The sequence below is a fragment of the Erpetoichthys calabaricus genome, chromosome 13 (genome assembly GCF_900747795.2).
Source record: "Erpetoichthys calabaricus chromosome 13, fErpCal1.3, whole genome shotgun sequence".
Lineage (NCBI taxonomy): Eukaryota > Metazoa > Chordata > Cladistia > Polypteriformes > Polypteridae > Erpetoichthys > Erpetoichthys calabaricus.
This window is the reverse complement of record NC_041406.2, coordinates 69,571,692-69,583,745: the sequence shown is the minus strand read 5'-3', so window position 1 is coordinate 69,583,745 and position 12,054 is coordinate 69,571,692. Positions and strand designations below refer to the sequence as shown.

The window sequence follows — 12,054 nt, the reverse complement described above, 5'->3', positions numbered from 1 at the left end:
AGCATTTTGCTTGCTGTGTTTACCCCAAGGATTTTTTACTGTCTCTAATAAACCAAGCCATGATTCTCTGATTTAATTGTATAAAAGATCAATAAAATCAGCAGATTTTAGAATGCTGCTTACTCATTATATAACACTATGCATAGAGTGCATAGATCAAAAATACAGAAGCTGTGAACTGGCAGCAACTTTACATTCATACACATTGAAATAAGTATATTGTCTACAAATAACCCTGAAGTGGTTAGTGCTAAGATGAGGATGAAGCCAGCATTATTTCAAGGTGTATTTTGAATTTTTAGGAACTTGCCTAATCTACAAGTCAGCAGGGACATTTTAGGGTTTTAATTTATCAACAATTTAGTAAAAAATACTTCTATGTTATTCTGCTAAATGTATATAATGATAAGTAAGTACTCCCCATTTTCAGTTCTGTCATTTTACATATGAAGACATGTAATTTGTCTAGTCCAACCCAAGTACTAAAACCTTTGGTGACGGACAACACCCAAAACGTTTTACAGTAATCCCTCCTCCATCGCGGGGGTTGCGTTCCAGAGCCACCCGCGAAATAGGAAAATCCGCGAAGTAGAAACCATATGTTTATATGGTTATTTTTAGAATGTCATGCTTGGGTCACAGATTTGCGCAGAAACACAGGAGGTTGTAGAGAGACAGGAACGTTATTCAAACACTGCAAACAAACATTTGTCTCTTTTTCAAAAGTTTAAACTGTGCTCCATGACAAGACAGAGATGACAGTTCTGTCTCACAATTAAAAGAATGCAAACATATCTTCCTTTTCAAAGGAGTGCAAAGCAAGCAATCAAAAAAAAAATCAATACGTGCCCTTTGAGCTTTTAAGTATGCGAAGCTCCGTTCAGCATGTCCTTCAGGAAGCAGCTGCACACAGCCCCCCTGCTCACACCCCCCTACGTCAGCGCAAGAGAGAGAGAGAGAGAGAGAGAGAGGGAGAGAGAAAGTAAGCTGGATAGCTTCTCAGCCATCTGCCAATAGCGTCCCTTGTATGAAATCAACTGGGCAAACCAACTGAGGAAGCATGTACCAGAAATTAAAAGACCTATTGTCCGCAGAAACCCGCGAAGCAGCGAAAAATCCGCGATATATATTTAAATATGCTTACATATAAAATCCGCGATGGAGTGAAGCCGCGAAAGGCGAAGCGCGATATAGCGAGGGATCACTGTACTTCATTATCTATGCAACAAAAATCAACCAACATGCAGAACCAATATCTACTGTAATAATAACTATTAATAATTAAAATACTAAGGTCTATGTGTGTGTCTGGTACATATGGGCAAACTGGTCAGTTTGGTTTTGCTGTGTTTGGTCAGTTTGGTGTTGGTGAAAGAGATTGTGCTAGTGTGAGACACACAAGGAGGAGTAAAGGCACAGGAGGAACGCTGTGAGATGACGCCTTAGATGTTAAATATAAAAGCATACAGGAGACAAGCATTGCAGGAATGCTTTTTAGAGAGAGGCTCAGATACATGAGGATAGAGAGGAAAGGCGCTAAAGGTACATGTAGGGCAAGAGATATCAGACATTTTAAAATGTATTCTATTACCTATATTCAACAATTAATATAATTGCTAAAAAAATGCACATTTACTATTTGCATATCAATTAAAAATAGCATTTAGAGCCAGATGAATACTAATCGTTAGCATTTAAATAGTTGAAAATCGAGTAGTGTTACTGCCTTTCTTTAGAAACATGTTCTCTTTAGCTGTGTTGTCCAGAGCATTCAAGTTTATGGTAAAACCATGCCAAGTACAAAGACATCTGCATTTGGTATAATTTCTAATACTATGAACTTGGAGACAAAACATTTCTTCTGCAGTCATTGCCTCTGAATTCTCTGTGACTCTAAGCAAGTCCCATGATTTGTTCCAGTTAAAGTAAGTTGGTGTAAACATTTATACTGTTCCTTTTATACTAGTAAGAAACTTTAAATGGTACACACTATTGAAAAATATTATTGAAACAGAGATTCTTTATTTGCAGAGATCTCAGAGTAGCAATTGTTTCTGGTCATTCATCTGAAAAAAGTTTGACCTTTTCCAAAAATTGAGTATCCATTATTTTGCAGTTAAAAGAATTATTTACAAATGAAGAACATTTAGAACTGTTACACATGTATGTTTGTTTATCTATCCATTTATTTATTCTTTGACATTCTTTTTAAAGCCAAGTTTCTCCCAGAAACAAATAAAGTTCTAGCTATCTGTCTGTTTTAGATGGTATCAAGAATATTGAATCAAGTTTACCTTTTGACTTGTTCATTTGTTGCATTTGATTTAAGTTTTTCCTCATATTCCTAAGGATATTGGAAGTCCCATTGGAAGCTAAGAAATGGCAACTTTGCTTTGTTGTTTAAAGAAAAGCATTTGAAAATGGTGCATAATAAGTTGTTTCTGAGTCATACATAATCATTAAAATTGTTCATGAATGAAATATTCAATAATACTGCAGTTTTTGTGATAAAATTATTTTGTATTCATAGATTTGATCGAGATGAAGAAGTAATGGCTAGAAGACGTGAAGAAAGAAAGCAGCGTGCAGAGGAGAGGTAACTGCACCTTAAACCTTGTAGCACCTATATTTGTATAATTTTAAATTGCATTTTATATTTTCACTATGAAAACTGAATGAATAGCTGAAAGTGAGCTGAAAAAAAGCAAGAACCATAATAAAAATGTAATTGTTGGTTGCCACAAACTGTATTGGAATCAAGCCTACATGTTAGTATTGTGGGAAATCTCCATTTGACATTTCAGCAGAGTCGCCAGAACGAAGAGAGTTGTCTCAGTTTATGAACAAAGTTCGTAAGTTGGCAAAGAGCTACAAAAATCAACTTTGACGTTGTCTGTGCTTCAATCACAGGAGTAGAATATTTCAATCAAAAAAATGCATTTGATAACAGTAAATAAAATACACTTTATTCTTGACTTAAGGATGATGGAAGAATGAAATTTGCAAGCATACACAGATAAAGGACAGTAACAACACAAACCAAAGTTGGCTTGGTTTGATATTTTTCAAATGTGTGAATGTGAATTCTGTTTCCCTTTTCCTTAACTAAGGAACTGCACCAAGAAACAAACATGCAAGACTGGCTTTTAAATGTTCTTGCCAGAATTCTTGCCTTTCAGCTGATTACACAAATCAGTCTTCATCATTATAATTTCTTGTACTGACTGCTTTGGTGGAAGCATTGACTTTTCTTCACAACTTTCCTGCAGTTGCAAAAATTGTGCATGTCGCACACTGTTTAAAACCTCTGCATGAATGATGCTGCTCTGAATCAATGGAAGGTAATTGCTAAAGACTTATCCTGCACATTATTATTCTTTTCAGTTACAGCAATACATTGATTAAATATATGCCAGCTTCATCCTTACTATAAGGAGGAATTACAGTGTACTTTGTCTCCCTTTGACCAGATATTTTTTTGTCTGTCTTTGTTTTTTGAACCTTGTGGTAGCTATACTGTATTTATACTTTTTTTTTCTTTCAGTTTCACAAACAGTGGATCATTGAACTGTTTTCTTTAGGAGGGCTGACAATATGCTCATATGTACTTCTGCTTGTGCACCTTGCTGTCCTTTAGTGAGGTTGAACTCAGTATAGCACCCACATCCAACTCTTTTACGGATAGTCTTCCACTCTTACTAGATTATCCTTTGGAGTAAAGGGTCACTGCAGCCTTTGTTGCCTCCACATTGCAGGCAGCAGGGGTTCTACTATAGAGCAGATGCCATTTTTTTTGCCACATATATGTGAATATTGAGTAGCTCTGTGTGCTTTTAATGTTGGATTCTATTGGTATAGGTAGAAGTGCATACATCATACAGCTTTTTCTTCATTGAGCCCATGTTTTCTTGTCTACAGTTATATTTACGTTTATTTGCTTGACAGATACTTTTAGCCAAAGTGACTTAAAAAAGAGGTAAACATAATTGAATCACATTAGGCTAGGGCCTGTTTGTTCAGCAAGTGGAGTAGGACAAGTAACAAAAGCTGATTGCTGCATGTGAAGTTTACAAACTTAGATTAACAACAAATCAACCAACAGTATGAAAGATCACAGAGCAAAGTTTTTGATGGGTTTTCAATTGCTTCTTAATACATTGAGGGATTAAACAGTTCGGATGGAGGTTGGCAGCTCATTCAACTGACTAAGAACTGCACACAAAAAGAGTCTGGATTGACACTTGTGGATACCACGCAGAGTCGGCATCATCAGATGCTGTTCCCTGGCAGACCCGAGTGGGTGAGGAGCATGGCACCTCACCAGTGTCTCCATATACACAGTTGCTGACCCATTGACATCAGGGTTTTCAACTTGATGTACTCTGTTACAGGTAGCCAGTGTAGCAACTTGATGAGAGGAGTGACAAGTGTCCGTCTCGGCTGGTTAAATACAAGACTGGCTGCTGCATTCTGGACAATCTGCAGCAACTTGATAGCACGTGTGTACTCCTGCAAGGGAAGGGAGAATGTGTAATATTACTGAATGTATAGGGAACGCGGCATGCATTCATCATTCATGTTCAGTATGCGAAGATGTGTATTCAGAAGGTGACCCTGCCCCATAAAAAGGATGGCTGCCGAAATGTTTCTTTTAAATACTGCATTACTTGTTTGTTTATTTCATCTTCTTAATCTGTGTTGTTCACAGCAAGCAAATCCTCTGTATGTAAGTTGATAAAAATCTGATCATTTTCTGAAAAAAAAGAAAAAGCACATGACCATGTAAATTAGTTATATAAAAACATTATTGCATTATTTTAACTATAGTTTCACATTTCCCTAGTCTTGGGTCCTAATGGGTTGTATTAAGCTGATGTCATTATCAAAGTACGCATAAATGAAAACGAGGCGGCGGCCATTTTTACCAGGGAACGAGTTGGACAACCATGACTATCGACTGTTGTGTGTTTGGCTGTAGTAACAGCAGCAAGAAAAACCCTAAGCTAAGCTACGAAACCTTCGGTTCGTAAAAATCAAGGAAAAGAAACCGAAGAACTAACGGAAAGGTGACGGAAAGCTTGGCTAAAAGCCATCAATCGGAAAAACTTGAACGACCATACTGTCAGGAAGTGGCACGTTGTGTGTTCCGAGCATTTCCTTATAGATAGGTTCGATCCATACAAATTTACTTTTATAAATGCAGTAAATATACACTGCCTGGCCAAAAAAAAAGTCGCCACCTGGATTTAACTAAGCAAATAGGTTCGAGCCTCCTATTGGGTAATTACTGCATGGGCGATTATCTTTCAGCTGGCAACAAGTTATTTAACCCCAACTGGTGCAATGTGTTGCTTCTCATTTCTTAAACAACCATGTCGAAAGACACATCTCGTGGTTGTGGAAAAGATGTTAGTCTGTTTGAGAAGGGTCAAATCATTGGCATGCATCAAGCAGAGTAAACATCTAAGGAGATTGCAGAAACTACTAAACTTGGGTTGAGAACTGTCCAAAGCATTATTAAAAACTGGAAGGATAGTGGGGACCCATTGTCTTCGAGGAAGAAATGTGGCCGGAAAAAAATCCTGAATGATCGTGATCGGCGATCACTTAAACGTTTGGTGAAATCAAATCGAAGAAAAACAACAGTTGAACTCAGGTCTATGTTTAATAGTGAAAGTAAGAGCATTTCCACACGCACAATGCGAAGGGAACTCAAGGGATTGGGACTGAACAGCTGTGTAGCCATAAGAAAACCACTAATCAGAGAGGGAAACCGGAAAAAAAGGCTTCAATTTGCTAGGGAGCATAAAGATTGGACTCTGGAGCAATGGAAGAAGGTCATGTGTTCTGATGAGTCCAGATTTACCCTGTTACAGAGTGATAGGCGCATCAGGGTAAGAAGAGAGGCAGATGAAGTGATGCACCCATCATGCCTAGTGCCTACTGTACAAGCCTGTGGGGGCAGTGCTATGACCTGGGGTTGCTGCAGTTGGTCAGGTCTAGGTTCAACAACAGTATGTGCTCCAAGAATGAGGTTAGCTGACTACCTAAATATACTGAATGACCAGGTTATTCCATCAATGGATTTTTTCTTCCCTGATGGCACGGGCATATTCCAAGATGACAATGCCAGGATTCATCGGGCTCAAATTGTGAAAGAGTGGTTCAGGGAGCACGAGACATCATTTTCACACATGGATTGGCCACCACAGAGTCCAGACCTTAACCCCATTGAGAATCTTTGGGATGTGCTGGAGAAGGCTTTGCGCAGCGGTCAGACTCTACCATCATCAATGCAAGATCTTGGTGAAAATTTATTGCAACACTGGATGGAACTAAATCTTGTGACATTGCAGAAGCTTATCGAAACAATGCCACAGCGAATGCGTGCCGTAATCAAAGCTAAAGGCAGTCCAACAAAATATTAGAGTGTGTGACCTTTTTTTTTTTTTTTTTTGGCCAGGCAGTGTATTTCAAACTGCAGTTTATCTTTCGGAATGCTATGCTAAGTAAAAAATGTGACTTGATTATTGACAGCATCAAAAGCTGCTATCTGGTCTACAGTTATAACACATACATACATACACATTAGTGCCAAAAATATTCCAAAATAGGGATATAAAAGTGATATAAGTAATGATGAAATGTTAAAAATATCCTGTACTCCATAGTGAGTTTTTATCTTTAAGTAAATCCATTTTGAAAAGATTATTTGTATTATAGAAAGGGTTTCTTTTAATTAAATACGAAGTATTTGCTTTCAATTCCGAATCAGCAAATTCTCTTGTAGCTCAGCAAAGCATCTTTTTGACAGGAGCACCAGCATATATGCAGGATGAAGTCAACCCTGACTGGGTTCCTAACTTAAAACTAGGCTATGCTGATGATTCACAAATAGCAATACTTAGTACAGTCAACCGATATATTCGGCAAAAGAGAAGGAATCAATGCCCTACAACTAGTGATTCCAAAAAGAGAAAGGTAAATTTTATTTTTGTCATTCTTGTCTGTGATTAGACTTTACTTGCAATACTGCATCGAACTTTCTGCATCTAACTGAGCGACATACATCTTCGACGTTCCCTGGTAAAATGGCCGCTAAACACAAATTGTGATGTAATACACATGTAACTTAATACATCCCATTGAAGCCTGTTCACTGCGTGTATAAACTTTGCCATGTCCTGAGTGTGTTTTTTCTCCTTCACATCCTAGAGATATGTACGTTAAGAGAATTGCCATTTCTAAATTATGAGAATGCAAATGGATGTGTTTGACTGTTCCTTGCTGGCACTCTAGAGCAGTGTTTCCCAGCCTCGGTCCTGGGGGCACACTGTGGCTGCAGGTTTTTGTTCCAACCAGCTTCTGTTTTTAATTGGACTCCTGGGCTAATTAAGTGATGTTATTTCCTAAGATCTGTGTTTTGGGAACAATATAGAAATTAGAAAACTAAGTTTGGTTAAAAAAAAAAAAAAAAAAATGTACCATTCAGTTATATGGGAATAATGTATTTTCATCTTGATTTTCATTCTACTTTTCTAGGTGTTCTAACTGTTTGTTTAATCAATTATTTACTATTTAGTGGGTCTAATGCTAAAGTAGTTGTAGCCTTTGATTATTCCATATTGCTTGCTAGCGTGTCTGCTCTGCTTATTTTTAATTGTTATTGATATGTATATGTATTGCCATTTATATGTATTACTAGGTGTGCTACACATCTAAGACATGTTGTAAATCTAAATGATCAACATATATCTCATCGTTAACATTTGTAGTGCACCATGTATTGGAATGTATTTTGCAATACATGCAGTAATAAAGTGCATGTGTTTGACATCAGAAACATTTGTAATAATAAAATACATTACTACTTACTACTACTAACAGATGTAATTGCATTCTATTATTACTGTTACTTTTGAATATGACTCATTATTAAAAAACTATTTAATAAACAAAAATGTAATAACTGACTCATGAAGTAAATAGAAGTGAAACTCTCACAACTTCCATATCCATTAACTTAATTGACGAGCGTACACATACATGTACATTGTCTTGTTTTTGTGTTTTTAAAAAAAATAAATAAATTAATTAATAATGTAAACTAACTCTAAAATGCCTAGAAAATGTGCATAAACACTGTGGAGCTGATAAGTGTTGATTATTCATGACTTGCTTACCAAATACTTTAAATTTGAATAAATTTGTAAATATATAAATCAACATCTGTTATCTTAATGTAAGTGCAATGGGAAATTCCTAATAAAATGTGCCATTGCTTTTCAGAAAAAGCGTATACTTAATTCTTGAAGATAACAGTCACACCTGTATGAAAATGTTCAGGAGGCTTCATACTGAATATTAGATTATGGTGAAACTATATGTGTATAATTCATCTTTCAATATGTACATTGAAATCAGAGTTGAGGAACTACTCAGTGTTCTCACAATCTGTGAAAACTCACTTCCCTTAACTCATGCCTTAATAATTAGTTGATTAAATACTTACTAGCAATATGATTTTATATTAATCTTAACATATAATAAACAGCCCGTTTAGAATGTATTTTTCACCATGAGATTGTCAATTAAAACCTTTTATAAAAAAATAAACAAAACAAAAATATGATGCATAAATATGTAATACTAAGTACTTTTTGCGGAATATATAATTTGTTCCCTTAGACCCTTAACTAGTTATGTTTTTTAGCAACAACCTCAGCCTTATTTTTCCTGTATTTGTGGACAGTTTATAAGAGTGAGGTGGACAAATTTTACCCCATCCTTCTTGCAGAACTCCGTGACATTTGCAGGTTTTTGAGAATAAACTGCTTATTTCAGTTACTGCTAGACTATCTCAAAGGGATTTGTGCCTGGAATTTGACAAGACCATTCTAAGCTGTTATTTTTTTATTCTATTTTTGTCCCCTCTATTATAAAATTGCTTGTGTATTTTGGATCGTTCTTACTCCATAGCCTGTCTGAACTCTTGAAGTAACTGTTAGATCAACTTAGATTCTCTCAAGGAATCCTTTGATTTAGTACAGAATTCATGGCTTCTTCAATGATAGTGTACCATCCTGGTCCTGATATGAAAATAGTCTCTAAACCATGGCAGTACTACCCACTGTGACTATTGATATGGAGTTTATAGTGGAGTACAGTATTGCTCCACATGTAATAGGATTCTTGCTGGTGATCTATCTGTGTTGTTCTGAACATGAAGTTTTGAGCACAGACGTTATCTGACTGCAAAGAAACCTTCAGAACCCTAGATATAGGTTCTTTTTTGCTGGAAATTTGTATGTGTTGCTGTTGAATAAGTTTCGTAGCGTGGTGTGTCCTGTCTCAGAAATTTACATAGTGTATGTCTGACTGTTGCTAAGTGCAAAACCCCTCAACATGGCCTTAAAGCTTTCTAAGTTCCAGATTGACAGTTTTTTTGTGTTTTTTTTTTTTTTTTCTTTTCCTGGAGGTTTTTAAAATGCATTAATACTTAATGTAATCTTAATATTGCAAGTTTCTAGGTGACCTGTTTTTTTCATTTTTAAATGTATAGTATTTTAGTTATAAATATTTTTCAAAGTTCATTTGAATTCTCCCTAATATTTTTGGGTGCATTTTGTGCAGCAGCATATTTTAATAAGTCAAACCTAAAGACATAAGTATACTGGCTCCAAAATGACATATCTCTTATATATATTTCTCTTCAAAACCGGTCCTGCCCACACGCAGCCGACACGGCATTTCTCAATTCCTATTTGTTCTCTTCCATGTCATGTACTATACTGGCCTGCTGAGCGTAATACATCCAACAAGTACTCGAGGTGCTGCCACAGCGGTAAAGTAGCTTTACCACCTTTGCGGGAGCCACCTGTGTCTTTACAACAGCTTCTTACACAGTAAACATCAAAAGCTAAAAATTATCGTGAACTCTTCTCTAGCGTTTGCTTCCATGGGTGCACAGATAACTCAACCTCCTGGCCACGGACCATACTGTTTTAAAATACATGGGCAAATTTATCACCAAATCTCTCCACCATACGCTAACACTTCTACTTCTCCAGGATATGGACAGTTGTATGTTTTTGACACAGCGCAAGCTACTGAAGTATGCTTACAAAATAAAGCAAACTCTGCATGCAGCGAAAATGTACTTCTCCAGCTAGATTCCATGCTCAGAACCATCAACCCCTTCGCTAATCATACAAACACATGCATGAAATCACTCAGTCCAATCCAACAGCATCTGTACAAATGGTTTTCAAGGAAAACCCTAGGCAGGATTTACAACGATACAATGTCCCAACATGTCACACCGATGTTGCAGCGATTTTCGTCGGAGAAGATGGCGAACTGCCTGCCGAAAGGGACATTTGCATCTATCCCATAGGCAACTCCTGTAAACAGATTTCCATGCTCAATATGAATTGCGATCCTATGGTTTACCCACTTTTATACCCTTACGGAGACATTGGCTGGCACAAAGATTTACATGTTCCCAATAAAAGAACCGCCAAGCAAATAAGGCTTACTCAATGCCAATTTTACACATACAGATTAGCAATGAGGAATACATTTAGTATTTTGCACTCTAGCGGCAAACTATTCCAACAGTACATCGTAGATGCATATGTTAAAACAGAGGCCGCGTGTCTCAACTATCTCAGATTACATTATCAAGATCTGCGCGTGGAACAATACAAAGGACTGTCAGACGCACTACAAGCAAACGCTGAAAATAACAACGTACATGCAGGCAAAATGATCATATTACCGTCCACATTTCCAGGAAGTCCAAAATACATGCAACAAAACTATCAGGATGCCATGGCCATAGTACGTAAATTCGGAAGGCCTGATTTATTTATCACTTTCACATGTAATCCTGCTTGGCCGGAAATTCTACATGCACACTGCGTCTTTCAAGAAGTATTTATTTCTTCTTGATTTCTGAATTCCTATCTCACCATTTTCCATTCCTATTCTTACATCGCCGTATGCCATGGTGGGCGTTGGCTAGTAAACTAACTACATCTTAAAATTCCAACTTTTCCACATATGCTAATAGCTTGTTTTTTAAAAAAATTTCAGTACAATGAAAATTGTAAATAAAAAGTTAAGTGGTGCTTTACCACCTTTACTTTTGCCTCTACTGCTGGGCATCTCATTTTAATAATATTAACTTGGGCACAAGTATTGTGCTTACAATACACAGAAAAAACTAATACATAATGTGAAGATCAACCTGTGAGACCTGAATGTGTGATATACTTGTATATGGAGGATTAGAATAAAATTGAGAGTTTTGTATTTTTATTTTTTGGTTTAATTGTAAATTATTTAAAGTAAAAATGTTTTTGTTTTCTAAATCTGCAGGAAAGCAGAAAGAAAAATAAAAAGTGATGAAATTCGAAAGAAATATGGTAAGTGATACAATGTCATGTATTTTTGTAATCAGTTCATGTATGGTTAGCATAACCTCTGTCAATGTAATTCCATTTAAAAATGTTTTTATATGTGGTAGTTGTTTAATTTGTTTAACAGAAATATTATCGTTTATGTTGCCATGTCCTCTTACGTTGATGTTAAATATTGTTTTTTGAGTACAGAAGTAGAAATTACAGTTGCCATGTTTCACTAATACTTTAGTTTTAGGATGAACTGAACAGAGCCAATGAAAGCTCAGTTTCTAATTCCCTCAAATTGCTGAAAGCAAACTTTTGAGAAAATATGGTTGCGTAATTCAGTTTGTTACAATTGTCAATTTAATTTTGGATTTTCTTACAAATGTTTGTTATTTAACATGCTCAGCAAGGCCATCTGTCCAGGCTCATGAACTGACATTTTCTTTTTTATGAGCTAGTATTCCCTGCCTTTGAAGGATAATGCTGTGCCAAGTCTGTACTCTCAAGACTAACCTGAGCAGCAAATGGAATTTAAAATGAGCTGTATGACCCACTGTCTGTTAAATCTCCTTTGACAATAGCACTACAAACCAGGTTAAACTCTTGTTATTAACCTGAGTAAATTCTTAGTTTCACTCTCAGT

The 12,054-nt window shown here is 36.4% G+C and overlaps 1 protein-coding gene across 1 annotated transcript in view; it reads left to right on the top strand.

Moving 5' to 3' along the window:
- Positions 1-12,054, top strand: part of LOC114663762 (pituitary tumor-transforming gene 1 protein-interacting protein) — a 103,248-nt gene that overhangs the window by 62,246 nt on the left and 28,948 nt on the right. The window contains exons 5-6 of the mRNA XM_051935922.1: positions 2,531-2,596; positions 11,383-11,429. Coding sequence (XP_051791882.1) covers positions 2,531-2,596; positions 11,383-11,429 — 113 coding nt within the window. The remainder of the gene's footprint in view (positions 1-2,530; positions 2,597-11,382; positions 11,430-12,054) is intronic.